Source organism: Pelodiscus sinensis, chromosome 16 (assembly GCF_049634645.1).
Source record: "Pelodiscus sinensis isolate JC-2024 chromosome 16, ASM4963464v1, whole genome shotgun sequence".
In the NCBI taxonomy this organism is placed as follows: Eukaryota; Metazoa; Chordata; order Testudines; family Trionychidae; genus Pelodiscus; species Pelodiscus sinensis.
Genome location: NC_134726.1, coordinates 37170020 through 37188386, shown reverse-complemented (window position 1 = coordinate 37188386; position 18367 = coordinate 37170020). Strand labels below are relative to the sequence as shown.

Below are 18367 nucleotides of genomic sequence, written 5' to 3'. Positions count from 1 at the left end.
GTCATGCTGAGTCATTTTGTGCTTCTGCTGGATCTGGACCCTCCTCTTCTGTGTATCGCCTGATAAGTAACCCAGGCCCCGTGGACTTTGTCTCCTCTTGAATTCGAGTTAATCGTTTGCTTGGTCTTCAGCGATGTGGCAGGATGTAAATATTTTTCAAGGGACGTGACTTACACTCCCCCCCCCCCCCCCATTTAATATAAATGTCTACATTCCTGCAGTAACCAAGATTTCCCGACTGCCTCTAAAACCGAAACGTCTTGGATTTTAAAACCCCTGCGGACCATTGTTACTGCATTGTTGCCTGTTGGTCAGAGGCTAGAGAGGGATGGCAGGAGACAAATCGCTTGATCATTGTCTTCAGTCCACCCTCTCTGGGGCACCTGGTGCTGGCCACTGTCGGCAGACAGGATACTGGGCTAGATAGACCTTTGGTCTGACCCAGTACGGCCGTTCTTATGTTCTGTTCTGTAAGCAGCCCAACCAGTGGCCATACGCAAAAGGGGGAGAATGAAAAATGAAATGTTACTGCTTAAGCATTAGGAATAAGCAAAGCAACTGTCAAAAGTGCTGACGTTTCTTAACGTGAGCCAGGGCCTGCTGCCTTGTTTTCAAAAGTAGGTCGGCTCTTATTTAACAGCGTTCCGCTTGGAACTGAAATCAAACCACCCGCTGACCTTTGAGCCTTTCCAAGTGTCAGTTCTGTTGGCAGAAGCCTGCCTCCCTTCAACAGCGGGGAACTGTTGCAGGGAGATAAATGATTTTCTTGGGGTGGGAGAGGGAGGAGAAGGAAGAAGCAAACCGGCTGAGGGAAGTGGGAGGGGCATCGTTAATTTCGCTGGGGAGCACAACCTTCATTACAACTAGGGCTGCCAAGCGATTAAAAAAATGTAATCCTGATTAGTGGGGCGATTAAAAAAAATTAATGTGGTAGCATTTCAAAGGGGGAGCGCCACCCCCCTAATCCCGGGCTCCCCAAGAATGCCTGCGATTAACACCCGTTGATTTTTTTGATGTTAATTCTTCCCTGCATTAATCCCAGGCATTAACAGGTGTTAATCAATGGCCCTAATTACAACTTTTGGGGGCAGAGGGAAAAGGGAAGTTCTGCGCAGCACGCAAACTACCTTACTCTCTTGGAGAAAGCTGGCAATGCGAGTGGGGGGAGGGCGATTCAGTAAGCAAAAGGCCAACCCAAGTGTGTCATGATTTTGGGGCATGCAAATGAGGCATGCAAATGAAGCATGGTGATAGTCCACACTTAGCCTCATTTGCATATTTCTGGCGCAAGACGCTATGAGCGTAGACATGGCTTTGTGTAGTGTGCAACTGCCTTGTGCATGGCTGGGGTACGGGGAAGGCCTGATCCTCGTGCGCTGGATCTAGCTCATGGCAGGAGGAAGTGGCCCTGTATACGGCCGCTCTGTCTCCCCTTAGCTGGGGGAACAGCAGTGCAAGAAAGCGGGGCTGGAGATGTTCCCTGCTGCTCCCATTGGGTGCAGTCATGGCCAATGGGAGCGGGAGGGGCAGGAGGCACAGAGCCCTCATTCTCCTCGCACCCCTCTCCTCTGGCTGAGACCCTGCACCCCCAGCCCACCCCTGCACCCTATTTCCCAGCTGGATCCTGCACTTCCACTCGCTGCTGCACCATTTTGTCATCAGGGCTGGTGGTCCATAGAAAGGTCGGGCCTTGCGCAGGGTGGGCGTGGACCGAAATCGTTGCCAGCCACTACCCGTAAGGAGCTGAGGCAGGGGGGTGCTGATCTCTAGCTCCTCCCTTCCGCAACAGGGGTTCTCCTTGATTGGCTGCCAGCATATGCCAAAGCCAAAGAAGACTTCGCTGCGAGCAGAAAGGGACAGAGGGGGCTGAACGGCGGATGCGCCCTCAGATTAGTTGTATTAGCCCAGGAGCCAAATCTTGCTACTGTTGTTTAAAAACCCAGAACGGTTCCTGCCTCTGAAATGCTGATTGTTACGAGGGCAGCCTCTTCTCTGGGCCTCAGATGCTGAGTGCGGGGCGGGGCCCTGGGACGGCCGTTGGATGGCGATGTGTGTCACTGTCGGGTTTGAGGGCGCTACCCAGGGACCAGGAGTTAGGTGCTGTATTGACCGGATGTACTAACACGGTCCATGCACTTAGCTTTTGCCTCAGTTTCCCCAGCAGTGAAATGGAACACTGTGAGACCTTGAACGGCCTTGTGAGGGGCAAAGAAACACAAAACGTGTGCGTGGGGTTTGGCCAGGTGCCAGCAGCCCCCATGCTGGGAAGCGGCAGGCTAGCGGACGAGACTCGGCTTTTAAAAAGCTCCAGAATGTCAAGGGGAAAGGGCGGCAGTTTCCTTTCCTCTCCAGAGTGAACCGAAACTGTTTTCAGACCTTTCTCTTCCTCTCCTCCCCCCCCCCCCAATAAATTACTGCCCGAGGCCTCTGATGGCAAGCCCCTGCCAGGCCGTCCTGCCTGAGCTGGCAGGATCAGCACCTCTCATGCAGCCTGCTCCCACCCAGACCCCCCCTTCGTCAGCCCGCTCCTGCCCCCCCAGACCCTCCCCCCATCAGCCTGCTCCTGCCCCCCCCAGACCCTCCCCCCATCAGCCCGCTCCTGCCCCCCCAGACCCTCCCCCCATCAGCCCGCTCCTGCCCCCCCAGACCCTCCCCCCATCAGCCTGCTCCTACACCCCCTCCCACCCAGACCCCCTTCGTCAGCCTGCTCCTGCCCCCCCCCCCACTGGAGGTTTTGCTGCACGCACCCGGGCGGTGACTGGCAGCCGCAGCAGGGCCCAGCCCCCGGTGCCAGCTCTGCGCGGGCCAGGCCGGGCACCTGCTGCCTACGGACTCCAGTCCGGCTGGGGGGGCTGGGCAGCGAGAGGACCCCCCGCCCCCCCCCCCGAGGGCGAGCCTGGCCACTGGGGGGTGAGGTGAGGCGGGACTATGGGGGGGGGGCGAGGACGCGGAGGGTCAGGTGGGGGGAGGAGACTCGCCCCCCCCCCCCCCCCCCCGCAGCAGCTGGCCCGGCCCTGCAGTGTCACAGAGGCAGCTGCGGCTGGGGCGTTGCGCCCGGCGGGCGGCGGAGGAGAACGGGCCGCCGCGGCAGGTGAGGGGCGGGCCCCGGTACCCGGGGGGGACGGGGGGGGACCGGCCCTGGCGCTGCGCTCCCAGCGGCCGGCCGGGGCCTCCCCGCCGCCGCAGCCTGCCGGGCCCGGAGGGCGCTGCCCGCCCCGACCGGTGCCAGCCGCGGGGCTGCAGGGGGCTGACACGAGCAGCTGATTCATGTGCACGTGGGGGGGGGGGGCTGGGGACGTTCACTCGGCTCGTGGGTTTGGGGGGGGTGCACCTGGGCTTGGGGGAGGGGCTGTCACACGGGGCCGAGAGGAGCCGGGAGGTTGGTGCACACGCGTGTGCAAAGGGGAGCACAGAGACCGGGGGGGGGGTGGCTGACACTGGCAGAGCGTTGAGTACTGTGCTGGGGGGGATCGGTGTGCGGGGTCTTGGGATGGGCACCATGCAGGTGGGTTTGTTACGTGGGGGGGGGGGAGGCCGTGGTTTTTTGGGGGGGGGTTGGGGCGATGTTCATACTGGGGGAGGGCGAATCCATGTGGCTAATTAATTCTCCCACGGTGCATGCTGGGAACGCATTTCCCGCTAGCCCTGTCCCCCGTCTGGGAACAGGTGTCTGCGTTGTGGCCCCCACGCTCTGTTGGCAAGTTGGCGCCCATGACCCCCTCGGTGTAGGGAATTAGTCGTTGGCAGGCCCCACGTCTCAGCCAGGGGGTTGTCAAGGCCCCAACCCCAGAGGGAATAATTAAAACCTGCCATGAGGATCATAAGCAAATGACACGATCTCCAGGCCGGTTCCAAAGCGCCTGGCCCCCAACACGGTTTCTGAGCCCTGAGGAATATGTGTCTAGCCAGTTGGAGGTTCCCAGTGGCCAAAAAGCCCACTTGATAAACTGGTGATTTTCCCTGGCTTGCACCGGCGGCGAACTCAGTGGAGGCTGGGCTCGGGTTGCTACCGTGTGGCCACTGTCCTCCTGCCTAGGCCAGAGGGTGTTGCAGGCCAAGAGGGGAGAGGAGCGAGAGGCCGGTTTTCATACTGGAGTTGCCCCCGGCCCATTAAGTGACTGGCCTGAGTCTGTTTGCCAGAGGTAGAGTGTGTGCAAAGAGCTGCAGGACTCCTGGGCCGTTGGGCCGTTCTGACACTGCTTCCACCCCAGGGCCTTTTTCTAGAACTAGGGGTCACCACCTGAAATGAATAGGCAGCAGGCTTAAAACAAAGCAGAGGAAGTTTTTCTTCACACAGCACAGAGTCAACCTGTGGAACTCCTTGCCAGAGGATGTTGTGAATAGGGATGTAATTGTGTAGTCGATTAACCAATAAGCAGAAGCTTACAGGTTGATGCTATAGACTCCAAGCATTCCTCTCCCCCGCACCACCACCAGTACATTTTTTAGCAGGCTGGCCAGCAGCATGGCTTAGTCCCAGCTTGCGCTGGGTTCGGGACCTACCCCCTCTGCAGCTGGGCATTTAAAATGCCTTAGGAGCCATGTGGGCAGGCAGCCCAGCTCAAGTCCAGCTTGCACCCAACAGGGGCTGCTGCCGCCCTGAGCTGCTGCCTCTGTATCAGAGGCAGCAGCATAGGGTGACGGGCAGCTGGTCCATGAGGGGAGCCGGTTTTTCAATGGGCTCCCGTCTCAGAGCAGCTCCTGCCTGGCACCCCATGCTGCTGCCTCTGATCCAGAGGCCCCACCACTGGGGACTACAGAATAGTCACGTGACCGATAAGAGTTCATGAGGTTAATCGACTAGTCAGTTAACAGATATTTAACATCCCTGGTTGTGAAGATCAGGACTTGAACAGGGTTCAGCAAGAGCTAGATAAATTCACGGAGGATAGATCCGTTGATGGCTATTAGCCAGCATGGGCAGGGATGGTGCCTTAGCCTCTGTTTGTCAGAGGCTGGGAATGGGTGACAGGAGAGAAATCACTTGATTCCCTGCTCTGGGCACCTGGCATTGGCCACTGTCAGCTAGACCTTTGTTCTGCCCCCATCTGGCTGTTCTTATGTTCTGATACAGTGGCTGCGGATCGGGCTTTTTTTTTTTTTAACTGCACGGCGTGGTATGAAAAGAATTGCATTTCCCTTCCAGTTCACATGTGGAGCTGCGCAACCCGGCGGCCATGAAGGTCAAGGTTATTTCAGTCTTGGAAGACAACTACATGTACTTGGTCATCGAGGAAAATACGAAGGAAGCTGTCGTGGTGGACGCGACCGTTCCCAAGAGGGTAACTAGGAATATGGCTACTTCAAGCCTGAAAGTTAAAAGTGGCAGGGTCGGGGCTCTGGCCATTCAGATCAGGCTGACTTGTTTGTAGACACTAAGGCTGTGTCTAGACTGGCAAGTTTTTCCGCAAAAGCAGCTGCTTTTGCGGAAAAACTTGCCAGCTGTCTACACTGGCCGCTTGAATTTCCGCAAGAACACTGACTTCCTACTGTCTGAAATCAGTGCTTCTTGCGGAAATACTATGCTGCTCCCGTTCGGGCAAAAGTCCTTTTGCGCAAAACTTTTGCACAAAAGGGCCAGTGTAGACAGCTCAGATTTGTGCTTTTGCGGAAAAGCGTCCGTGCCAATCTAGACGCTCTTTTCCGCAAATGCTTTTAACGGAAAACTTTTCCGTTAAAAGCATTTGCGGAAAATCATGCCAGTCTAGACGTAGCCTAACTGGTTAGTGAGACTGGTTAGCATTGGGTTAAATGTGGCTTCCACTAGCAACACACAATGACATAAAATAAGAGCTACAAGTACTCCTGTGGCACCTCAGAGACTAACACAAATATACGGAGTATCATGGGCTTTTGTGGGCACAACCCACTTCCTCAGATGGAGTGGAAATAATGGCAGCCAAGTTATTTATAACAGGAAAAAAAAAGGTACCTGCCAATTGTAGGACCGAGGCTAATTAAGTGGGCTGGACCTGTCCTGGTCTTAGCTTTTGATGTAAAAATGCATCTGTTGGAGGCAGGGGAGCCTGGCTTTGTAATGCGACATCCCATTAATGCCTTTGTTCAAGCCCAGGGACATGGTGTCAGATTTGCACATGAAGGTCAATGCTGCACTCTCTGTAATTGGCTGGTGAAATTCCTTTCTAGCAGACGGACGACTTTTAAATCCATGATTGAGGGTCCAGACAGATTAAAATGTTCCCCTACAGCAGGGGCGGGGAAGGTTTTTTGGGTCAGGGGCTGCACACAAGTGAGAAGCGGAAAAAAACCCCTCACTGTGGCCCCCAACGGAAAAGCAGGAAGACACTCCCTTCCTGGGTGGCCTGAGGTCAATTCAAAAATTTGTGAACTGCTCCCAGTCAAAAATGATTGCCCACCCATCAGTACCAAGGGAAATCTGCCATGTTTGTTAGGGATCGTTGCTTTGCTGATTCGAACAATTAATTAACTTAAGGCCTAATCAGAAGCAGCCTTAAGAATTTGGTACGAAAAATATATTTCATGTTGATTTTAAACCTCCCCCCCCCAAAGCACTGGGCATGATTAGGACGTTAGTGCACCCAGGGGGAGCACACAGCGTGCAAACTAGTCTTTTCCCTTTCTCTCTGTCATTTGCTGCTGCCTCTATTTGCCGGACAATGTGGAGAGAGATGGCTGTGCCCGCCCTGCTAGCGGGGTTCTAACGGTTTCTCTTGGACGTCCTTGTTTCCTTCCGCCAGTTTGTTTCCACTGGACTGCGACATGTGGGAGGAAATGAGGCTGGTGAAAATAAGCTGCTCGTTGGTGATTGCAGCAAGAGAGGTTGAGGTTGGACATTAGGAAAAACTTCCTGTCAGGGTGGTGAAACACTGGAATAAGTTGCCTAGGGAGGTTGTGGAATCTCCATCACAGGATTTATGTAAGAGCAGGTTGGACAGACACCTGCCAGGGATGATGTAGATGGTGCTTGGTGCTGCCGTGAGGGCAGGAGACTGGACTTGATGACCTCTCGAGGTCCCTTCCAGTTCTAGGATTCTATAGCCAGGTCTACTTTAGACCTGGCAGTTTGCCTTAAGGTACGCAGCTCCAGCTGTGTAGAATATATCACTGGAGTTGGCTTATCTGAAACTGAGCTGGACACCGTTCCCACAGCAGAAGGCCGACGGGAGGAAAGCTCCTGTCAGCCTCCCTTACTCCTCACAGGAGCAGGAGTACCAGACTCTGGCAGTGGCACCTTCTGAATTTGATTTAGCAAGTCTTAACTAGACCTGCTAAATCAAACTCCGGAAGATCGATCATGGCAGTGAAGCGAAGATTCTGTGATTTGTCAGATCGCTGGTGACTGTTTCTCCAACCACTGCCCAGACTCTTTTGTAGGCCCTTACTTTCTAAGGGCTCTAGTTTTCTGTCTGACTTTTCAGCAGACCTCCAGTTCTTGCAGCCGTATCGTAGCCTCGAGACTGCACCGGAACTGAAAATTCTCAGTTGTGTTCTGGGGCTGTGGACCCTTGATGTCCATTCATTGATGAGTTTAGTAAATGCTGTGGGTGTCTGATGTTTGTTTGAGCATAACTAATTTGGAGCCCTCCTTGGCTTGCTGTTTTGGCTGCGTGACCTATCTTTCTCTGGAGCTTTTAGAGGGAGTCATTTAGTAGCGCAAGCTCCTTGCCAAGGGGCGGGGAGCAGGAGCCGGTGCTGGGGGGAGCCAACTGAAAAGCCAGGTGGTAGTGAGGAATCAGCTAATTCCCAGCTCGCGCCTAGCCCCAGACGCACCTCTGCTTTTTAAATGTATTAAGAGCCAACAGGCTCTTAATCCATTTAAAAGGCAAAGCTGTAGCGGGGTTAGCTCCCGAGTTAACCCCGCTGCGGCTCCCCACTTATCGACTAATCGACGGAAAATCCATCGCCTAGTCGATCAGTTGATTAAACTAAATATAACACCCCTGTTCTGATTTACAAATGACATTTTGCAATTTACACGTCATACTGAGTGGCAGGAAACCGGTCAGCCGTTTCTGAGGCTGCCGTTCGGTCGCTGGGCTTTGTGAGTACTATTCTAACCCCAGGGTGAGTTAGAACCACTGCCTCTTTAGGATGCGAACAGGCCACATTTGATCGGCAGTCACTGGGCGACCCTGCCTGAGGCTAGCTTTGTGTCAGAGAGAGCAACACAACTTTCAAGATCACCACTCGGGTCTTCAGTGATAAGTCGCCTGGCCCCGGTGAGGAGCTGGGGTCGTTTTTAAAATCCACATCTTTGACATGACTTTTTATTTTTCCATTTTAGTTACTAGAAATTGTCAGAAAAGAAGGCGTTACCCTGAAAGCCATTCTTACCACCCATCACCACTGGTAAGCGCTGGGGAGAGGAAAAGAGCACAGTGCGATAGGTTAAAAAGGGGCCGAGAAAGGCAACAGAGATGGAACAGCTTCCAACAGAGGAGAGACGGAAAAAAGACTAAGCTGTTCAATTTAGAAGAGAGCGGACCAAACAAGGGGTGGGGGTGGGGGCTGGCTGTGAAGTTGGTACAATCATGAATGATGGGAGATGGTGAATAAGGAAGGGTTGTTTGCCCCGTCACCTAACGCATGAAGTAGGGTCTCAGCGGAGCCACCACATTAGTCTGTATCTGCAAAGCCAACGAGGAGTCCTGTGGCGCCTTAGAGACGAACAGATTGATTTGGGCATCAGCTTTTGTGGGTCAAGCCCCACTTGGAGTCCCTTTCCAAAAGCCGGATGATAAAGGGAGGCCGCGGAACTGGAGTTCATTTGCAAATTCAACACTAGCAATTTAGGACTGAATAAGGATCTCAACTGGATAACGCATTACAAGGGCAGCTTCCCTGCCTTTGATATTCACATTTCCACACCGCCAGCTGTGAATGAGTCACTTCCACCCTGCCCTGATCAGCCTCATTTACACAAGTACCCGCTTTCTTTTGTTTTCCTCGTATATATACACACACCGCTGCCTCTGTAAACGCCACTCCCATTCATCTGATGAAGTGGGTTCTCCCCACAAAAGCTAATAAATCTGGTCGCCTCTGCGGTGCCACAGGACTCCTCGCTGTTTTTAGAAGAAGTAGGGGTTAGCCAATGAAATGAACAGGCAGCTGGTTTAAAACATGCATAGTGAAGTTCTTCACCCAGCGCCCAGGCAACCTCTGGATCTTGTTGCTGGGGTATTCTGAAGGATTGATCTGTCGATGGTTATTCACCAAGATGCTCAGGGACGCTGTCCCATGATCCGTATGTCCCTCAACCTCTGACTGAGAGTCGCCAGGACTGGAGGATGGGAGGGATCATTCGATAATATCCCTGTCCTGGTTCCTGCCCTCTGGGGTGACTGGCATTGGCCGCTGTCGGCAGCCAGGTTGCTGGACTGGCTGGACCACTGGTGACACCCAGTGCGGCTGTTCCCAGGTTCTCAGTGTGCTCTCGTCAGGCGTGCCCTAAAGGGGTGTGTGGGAGGCGGGGCCCAAATTGTGGTCCCGCCCCCTCACACCACTACCCATTTCCCGAGGCCCCTGAGCCCTCGCACTGGTGCATTGCTCCAAACCCTCGCCTCCGTGCTGCCTCTTCCCCCCAAGACCCTGCCCCCACTTGCTCCTCTCTGCCCCTGTTCCCACGCCACTCACACTTATCACCGGTGAAAAAGGGGGTGGGGGGTAGTCCCGACTCCCCCCTCCCAGCGTGCCAGGCGCTCCTCCGAGTGCATGGAGCGAGGGGGAAGGTCCGGGCACAAATCCCTGCTTGCTCATGACACCACCCCTCTGTGATGTCTCAAAGGGACCTGACCCTGCGCAGTGGAGCTGCATTGCTCTCTGTGCGCCCCCCCCCGCCCAGGATCGGGTCCCGTGCAGAGCAGTTCTGTTGGCCAGAGGTGCTCGCAGACGGGGAAGTCGTGGCCTGTTCCCAAAGGCATGGGGGCCTTTTAACCAGGCACCGAAATCTTGCACCGTGGTATTTTTTTCACGTCCCACCCCGCGCTGGGTCTGTCCCCGCAGGATGGCACCCCCAGGGTGACCGTGGTACAAGACCCACGTTAGCCCTTCAGCGTGCTCAGGGGCGTCAGCCGGGGCGTGGCAGGGAGGCTAATCGCGCTCCTTGTCTGCGAAGGGACCACGCCCGAGGGAACGAAGAGCTGGCCAAGGCGTATCCCGAGCTGCAGGTGTATGGGGCGGACGAGCGGATCGGCGCCTTGACGCACAAGGTGGCTCACAACGAGGAGTTAAAGGTACGAGACTGGAGGCTTATTAGTCAGGTGGCTGCTGCTCCTGTCTTGCTCAGTGCCTGCCCCCCCAAGGTCTCAAAGCTCTTTGCACAGGGATTGAATAACACCTCCACGCCCTGGCAGGGGGGTTGGTGCTGGGACCCCTGTTTTACCGAGGCTCGGGGTGACGGTCAGAGCTGGGCCGTGACGTGAGTCATCAGGAGAGCTGGGAACAGAGAGCGAGAGAAAGTCCTTTGCTTGCCGTGGGCTGAATGGACGGGATTGCAGGGGTGGAACCCTGGGAAGAGTTCGGTCCATGTTCCCACGACACATTTTTCATGGCTTTGGTTCCTTCTGCTGTGGATGGGGGGTGGGCGAGGAAGCTAAAAGCTACAGCTCGTCAGGTGCTCCCGAAGACCCGCTGCCAATTCGTTAGCTCACTCTCTGATCTGGGAGTCTGTGGGATTTCGGCATGGGGCGCTAGGCTCCAGCATCAAAAATCTCTGGGAAATCCCTGCCCCATTTCACTAAGGCCAGATCAAAGCTGAACAAAGATTCGCAACTCCAGCTACGTGACTAGCGTCACTGAAGCTGACATACCTTAGGTCAAATTTTTTGGCATCCCTACAGCGGGGAGTCAATGAAAGCAACTCTCCCATCTGCTTCCCTTACTCCTCATGAGCTGGTAGAGTACCGGAGTCGACGGGGGGCGTGATTACTAGACCTGCTAAATCGCCCCCTAGGAGATCGATCTCCGCAGCGAACTCCCGGTACGTGGAGAAAAGGCGGGAGGCTCGGTTGAAATTGCAGCAGATTCTCATTTTGAACAGCCAGTAGATGGTGGCATTTTCCTAAAGTAATAAATTTAGCAGGGCTGGATTTACTGGAAAGCTTTGTGCTGGGCCTGGGTTTGAAATCCACTGCGGCTCAGAGGTTTGCAAAACGACTCATTTTTTTAGAATGGGTTGACCCAGACTCCTGGATCTGAACATCGCCAGTCACAGCAGTGCCAGAAATCTGCATCAAAATTCTGCAGCCGGTCTCTATTCACAATAGATCCTGTAGTAAGCAAACTGCCTCGCTGGCTTTATACACTGTAGGGTGAAGGTGCGCACAGATTGACGAGCCAGAAACAACCAATTCCTAATCTACATTGCCCCACATGGAACCCAGGGAGAACAGCCGCCACAAGTGAATGTTAATTTGCTAATCTTTGCCCTGTTTGGGACGTGTCAGGAAAATTGCCGTAACAAATACAAAACATAATCGTCACTTACTGGCCTGTACGTTGTCTTTGGCATTAGCTGCTGGAGAATGGGAAAAATCCTCACGCACGTCTGTCTGGCTTTGGGAATTCTTCTTCAGTCGTCCCGTTTCCATCTTGAGTCATCTAGTGATTGAGATGAGATGAGAGAGGGGCAGGGGCATCAAACCTGGGGGGAGGCCACCATGCCATGGCTGAACCACTTTTGAAAACAGCCAAAAAGGCTTTTTACCAGCCAGGAGGGGGGGCAAAGAGAGGGCGGGGCCTCAGGGAAGGGATGGCGCATGGGCGGGGCCAATGTTCCCTCTAATCCATTCCATCCATGTGTGGAATAATTTTGTATGTGCACCGAGGCATGTGTGACTGTGCACCACCAGTAGAAACACAAACCTAGCTGCGAGTGCTCTGCTGATGCATTGGGGGGGCATTTGAATCTCTCCTGAGTGGCTGCACAAGGACACAGCTTACAGGGAACACTGGGCGGGGCCATGATTTGCAGACTGATGGCCTCCCCCCATTCCTGGGGAGGGGTCCCCGTCACGCATATGTGCCTATTGATGCACCTTTTGTTCCCAACAAGAAGATCCATCTCTTTTCCTCAGGTAGGGGCAGCTTCGAAAAGGGCTGCAGAGCCGGGCCTTTCTAGTGATGTCAGCACGGTGACTTCTGAAAAGCGCCTGCTAGCAGCTCTCCGCTGGCAGGGAAGCAGGCTGAGCTGCGGGAGCAGCAGGCAGAGCCGTCCATTTTGGAAGCTCTGTGGGGCAGAGCGCACTTTGCTTCGGGTTTGTGCTGTGTTTAGTGTCACGGAGGGTCCCTGGGTGCCGTGGGAATACCAGTAACAGCAGGGCCTCTGTGTCTTACCAGCCCCAATTGTCCCTTTGTCTCTGCAGTTCGGGGAGATTAACGTGAGGTGCCTGTTCACGCCCTGCCACACCTCCGGCCACATGTGCTATTTCATGTGGGAAGAGAACTCCCCTGACGCTCCCGCAGTCTTTTCAGGTAGGCAGCACCCTCTGGAGAATACCAACGGAGCTGAAAAATCTCTCACTGGGATCTCTGAGTGAGACGTACGAGGAGGGGGACAGATCATCAAGCGAGAATCCTACCCGGAATCATTATATTCCCTCCTCCTTTAGACCCAGTAGGCACAGGGCTAAGTGTCTTGCCCAAGGGCACCGAGGAAGCCTGTGGCAGAGCTAGGGCTAGGTGCCTGCCCCCGAGACCAGAAAAAGTGCCTGTCAGCCAGCCTGAGGGAGTCTTGCCCCTCGGCAGAGGTACAGCCACAGGGAAGGCTACCCCAGTGCATCCGTGCTTCCCGCCTGCTCCGCCGGCAGGGCCTCACCCAAATAAGATGCCGCGTGTCCCCCCCACAGGTGACACCTTGTTCATCGGTGGCTGTGGGAAGTTCTTTGAGGGGACGGCCGAGCAGATGTACAGGAACCTGACTGAAATCCTGGGGGCTTTGCCGAAGGAGACCGTGAGTGCAGGGGGTGCCCGGGCCCTGCCCCCCCGTTTCCCTCCATTGCCTTTTTTGCGTCTCGGAGCAGGCTGGCCGGTGCTTTATGTCCAGGGGGATTGGCGTCTGCACTTCCTCATCGGCCTGAGCTGCTTGACCTGCCCGGACTCTCTGCGCCTGGGACCAGCCTCTTGGGCTACGGCTAAACTGCCCCCTCTATGCAAACGAGGCAAAGCCGCGAATATCACTGTGCCTCATTTGCATACTTAATGAGCCACCGTTTTTGTGCAAGGGGCTTTTGTGCCGAAAAAGGGGCCATCTACACGGCTCCTTTTTGGGCAAAACCCCCCTCTTGCGCAAGAGCCGTTCTGCCATTTTTTTTCAGGAAGAACAGATTCCCCCAGATAATTTCTAGACACTCGGCACACGGGGGATCAAGCCCAGAGCTGTCCTCCGGCCGCCCCTCCTCCCTGCAGTCGCTGCCTCCTCCCCTTGCCACCCCAGCCCCTCTAGGTTCTCGCCCCAACGTCAAGCAGCTGCGTGGCCGAGAAGCGGAGCCCGGTAGCCCAGCAGCCCGTGGGTCTGGCTGAGGATGTTCCACATCCACCTCTGCGGATCGCTGGCCCCGGGACACCACCGCTTGTGGGGCTGTCCTGGGCAGGAAGGTCCCAAGCCCAGGGCACGGAGCAGGCCGTACAGGGGCTGTCTGGTTTCTGTTGCAGAAAGTGTTCTGCGGGCACGAGTACACCGTGCGCAACCTCAAGTTTGCTTTGAAAGTGGAGCCGGAGAACGAGACTGTGAAAAAGAAACTCGCCTGGGCCAAAGTAGGTGTTCTCCTCTTCCGGAGCGGGGGGAGGGGGCGGTGCTGGAGCACACACTGAGCTGGGTGGGCACTAGATTCATCGCCCCTCTTAGTCCGTCAACGGGGGTCCAAGGTGCCCGGCCCCAGAACGGCCTCTGCCCCCCGTGATGCTCCTTTTGCTGAGCGAGTCTGATTCCTCCCCAGCTCCGAGACGATGAGGACTTGCCCACCGTGCCCTCCACCCTGCAGGAGGAGTTCTACTACAACCCCTTCCTGCGGGTCTCGTGAGTAGCGTCCAGGCCCACTGGCGCGGGAGGAGACGGTGGGCTCCACGCCAGCTGTGGGCATGGAGACACCCCTGCCCCACACTGGGAGATAGAGCTGGCCAAGTGCTCAAAGCAAGGGAGGTCTGGGGATGCTGCTGCTTTTCTGCCTTTCACTTGGGGGCTCTCGGGGAAGGGAAATCTTGCCTCCCCGCCACCACGAGACCCCGGCGCACGTTTAGCCCCTCCTTCGGCTCCTCCACAACCTCTTGTTGAGGTTCTGGCTACACATCTCCCCGTACCTATTCATTCATGCCCACTCCATCCGGGGCCCCGCAAAGTCGAGGAGGCAGGCCCAGGACGTTGCGGGCAGAGGTTGGCTGAGGGAGGGGCCTGTGGCTTTGGGGCCTATTTCCGCTCCTGTATCCGTTCACGCATCCAGGCAGAGTTCCACTGGGCGGTGTCCGCTGGCTTTCTCGACACCTTTTGGGGCAGTGGGCGCTGTCCAGGGTTCTCTGCTCCGTGTCCTCACCCGGCTCGTCTTGACCCTAGGACTTCCACCCCATCCCTGTTTTCTTTTTGTCCCCAGTGAGCACTTGGCATTCTGGGCTTTGTGGACCCTTCCCGTAGGCTGGGAGAAGGTCCTTTAGACCTCCCGGAATCCAATAGGACTATGAGAAGCATTCGGTGCGGCCTAGGGCAGGGAGGGGAATCTCTTTTGCTCCTAGCTCTCCATCCAGGATCACTCACTCCTGGCCAGCCCCTCTAAGGAAGAAGATACCCTCCCCTGTTAGGAGGGACAGAGGGCAGCTCTCTCCTCGTCTCCCCTGGCCTGCTCCCCACCAGTGAGGTTGGTGGGAGGAGAGAGACTACAGCCCATTTCTGCTCTGTTCCTCCAATGGGAAGCCAAAGGGAGTCTCTGAAAACAAGAGCCCCCCGAGTGGCAGAAACAGAACCCGGCCTTGCCTCTCAGTTCCCTTTGCCGCTCTCCCCAGTGGGTGTCGCTTTGACTTGCAGGGAAGAGTCCGTGCAGAAGTTCACGGGCAAGACGGCGCCGGTGGACGTGCTGAGGGCTCTCCGCACCGCAAAAGATAACTTCAAGAAGCCGAAGGAGAGGCTGAACCCGCAGGCCATGCTGGCGTTCGAGTGGGGACTCTTCGGCCCTTTCGTCGAAAAGAAGTGAAACGCAGCTGGGTTTGTCAGTGTTGATTGTGTGCCAATATATACATGCAGCAAAGGTGGTAGTGAGGCAGTATCCTGGTCCTCGTAGTGGGGGAGTGCTGCTAGGCCAGTCTGGTGCCCAGCTGGGCAAGAATTGGTCCCCACAGCTCACTGTGTAGGGCTCGGTCCTGCCTAGCGTTAAATGACTTGGCCACTGAGGCTTCCTTTAGCACATGGGCCTCGTTAAACTTTACTCCTCTTGATCCCATTAGTTGCAGCTGTAACTGTTTGAACCACCCTCAGCAATTCCCCTCGCTCCTTACATCTGTCTGAGACTTATCTGAAGGCACTTGTCTTCACTTGCCATGTCGGAGATCGATCTTCCGGCGTTTGATTTAGCAGGTCTTGTTAAGACCCGTGAATTGAACACAGAGGGCAGCTCCGGTCAGCACCTGTACTCCTCTGCAGTCATGAGAAGTAAGGGAAGCTGACAGAAGCATTTGCCTCCCTCTGTGAAGACAGTGCCAAGCTCGGCTTAAGGTAAATTGACTCCAGCTACAAATTTTATGTAGCTGGAGCTGCGTATCTTAAACCGACCTTCCAGGTGTAGTATAGATCTGGTCTCATTCTCTGAGGCCTGGCTCTTGAAAGGGGTAAAAGCCAGGTTCATTTTTGTACCTGGAGGGAAATGGCGAGTTTCTGGAAAACAGGGACAGCTGAAAAGACAAACTTGAGGGTTCTAAATGGAACAGCTCTTAGACCCATTTGTTTTTAGAAGCTGTTCCCCAGCTCCCCAAACCAAGCTATTTTGAGGACATCTAAAATTTCTAATTCTTCTAATAATCGGGGAGAGGGGGCACCTCTTTGAATGGAACAGAGCTATTCTGTGAACCAATGTAACATTAGAAAAAAATCACTTCCATGTTGCACTAAGCCATGCCTGTTTGTCAGCAGTGACTCTTACAAACTGTAACTGAGAAACTTGAAGGTGCTGATTTATGTGCTGAACTCCCCTTAAAAACTGAAGACAGTTGTCTGAAGAAAATAAAAATGGATAGCGAATGGGCCACCTTGTAGTGAGAGCCGATGGTTGCATGTATATTAAGTAACGTATCTAAAGAAGTGTATCTTTGAGAGGTGGTGATAAAGGCCTCTGGAAGCTTGACTGTCTCGTATTCGAATAATAGCATAAAAGGGAAAACTTGTCACTCAAGTACAGCAAGTCTTGTCCTGAAACTCAAAGGCGGGTGATTGGAATGAGGGGGTTGAAGGGGAATTGTCCTTTTGCTTAATATTCAGCAACGTCTTAAGTCAAAAGCAGCATAACAAATAATCCTGGTTTTTAATAACCCCAAATCAAAACGTTACTGAAGGATTTGCAAAAGAAAAAATTACTAGGGACAGAGCATGGGCTTCTGAACAGACTAACCACCCCCAGTGCTTCACTGGTGGTGCTTCGAAGGAAGACATCGTTGGGAGTTACGTCTGCATACAGGATTGCCGCCTCATTTTAAAATATGCTTCAACACTCCCTTTACCAGCAGAGGCAGATTAAGGATTTTACAAGCCTGACCATGCAAGTTTTATGCCTACTGAACGCTCTGCAACTGACTAGGGGAATGACTCATATTTGTGAAATTAAGCACATCCATGGCCTGCAGCATTAGGGTCTAGGGTCAGCACATAGCATATGTTTTTCTGCTTTTCTCCCCCTATGTGCCTGAGGGAAGGATGTTAAACATAGTGGCAAGGGGAAGATATGTGGAAGAAACTTGCACTTGCATCATCTTTTTTTTAGAAATAAAAATTATCAGTTTTTAAATGATGTCATCCTTCCAGTTAGTTAAAATGAATACCACGATTATTTTTAAATCTGAAATCTCTAATCTGGAAGCGATTTACTACAATTTTTAGAACTGTTGTCTCCTTTGAAAGAAAATGGATAGTAACTCAGTAAACAGCTGTGAACATCCACATGACTTGACTTGGAGCAGGTTTAGGAAGCTAGTTGATTCTGTAGCTTTTACTATTAAATAGCAGGCCTCTGTGAACTGCCTTGAATTACTGTTCACACCAAAGTGCACAAGTAGGGATAAGCACTACTCTAACCCTGCAGAGATTCTGCATCTCCTTTACACAGGTGACTGAAGATCAAAGGAAGGGATTTGGGGCCTATTAAAATGTCTGCTATAAAATTTTTTCACATGACTTATTAAACTTGAGTTTTAAAGCACTGGATTATAGATTATCTGATTTTTCTTTTATGTACTGAGAGTTAAGAGCCTGAACTTTTTCTTATATAAACCAATATAATAGTCTCTACCGTAGGGTTGCATGGTACGACTTGGGTGTAGAACTAAGATGTAACACTTTGATACTAACAACCACTGAATGTGTGACAAAGGTTGTTTTATTGATGTGTATGACACAGGTCTTGTAAAAGGGTAGCAAATCACTAAATGGGTTAATTTTACAGTGCAATAGCTAATTAGCATTTTATTTGTATCTTTTAAATAGAAACTGAACTTGGGTCTTTTGCACTTTAGAACAAAATTCAGAATGATAGTACTTGTGATATGATAGCACTAAACTTAAGCATCATTTATCGTTAGAATCCATATATCTTGCTGCAGTTAAAACCTGCAGTTCTAATGCAATACTCTATGCAAAACTACGCATAAGGCGGCATTCTCTTACAAGTAGCCCCTTGCTTGCAAAATAGGAGAAAAGCAAGAGGCTTGCCAGATGAGCACTGTGTACTCACTGCTAAGTAGTAATGACAACTTTTAAAGCTTTAATAAATTTTTTTAAACTTTGTCTTGCATGTTACTGTTTATTTTTGACCAAATGATTGATCAGTTTAAAAAGTGAGGTAGCAAGGAAAAAAAAAAAAAGACTTCTCTTTGCAGGTATAAAAGGCAATCATTGTCTTGAACAACTTAGCTTTGACAAAACGGAGGTAGATCGGTAGCTACAGTTTGATCAGATGTGCTGTTTAGAACCCAAACCAACAAATACCTAAGAGAGACAGCAAGCTGATCCAAAAGCAAGAGAGGTCAGCTGTTGCATGAATACTTCAGCCATCTGAGGGGTGCTGGAATTTGAGATTTTCAAACTTTATACAGTTAGTCACATCAAAAGGCCAGTCCTTCCTCTAGTAAAGCAGAAGTTAAGTGAAATGAGATCTTTCTCCCTACCTAATTTTCCCCATGCTGCATTAGGCCTATG

The 18367-nt window shown here is 53.1% G+C and overlaps 1 protein-coding gene across 2 annotated transcripts; it reads left to right on the top strand.

Annotated features, from left to right (window-relative positions):
- The first annotated feature begins 2766 nt into the window (after positions 1-2766).
- LOC102451525 (hydroxyacylglutathione hydrolase-like protein) lies at positions 2767-17956 on the top strand. 2 transcript variants are annotated; one of them, XM_075899822.1, is made up of 9 exons: positions 2767-2915; positions 5147-5282; positions 8267-8331; positions 10100-10217; positions 12348-12456; positions 12831-12934; positions 13636-13737; positions 13920-13999; positions 14996-17956. In XM_075899822.1, the coding sequence occupies exons 2-9, from the start codon at positions 5178-5180 to the stop codon at positions 15159-15161; spliced, it is 849 nt and encodes a 282-aa protein (XP_075755937.1). In that variant the 5' UTR covers positions 2767-2915; positions 5147-5177; the 3' UTR covers positions 15162-17956. The 2 variants fall into 2 exon arrangements, with proteins under 2 accessions (XP_075755937.1, XP_075755935.1); XM_075899820.1 differs by lacking the exon at positions 2767-2915 and adding an exon at positions 2941-3091.
- Positions 17957-18367: the final 411 nt, after the last annotated feature.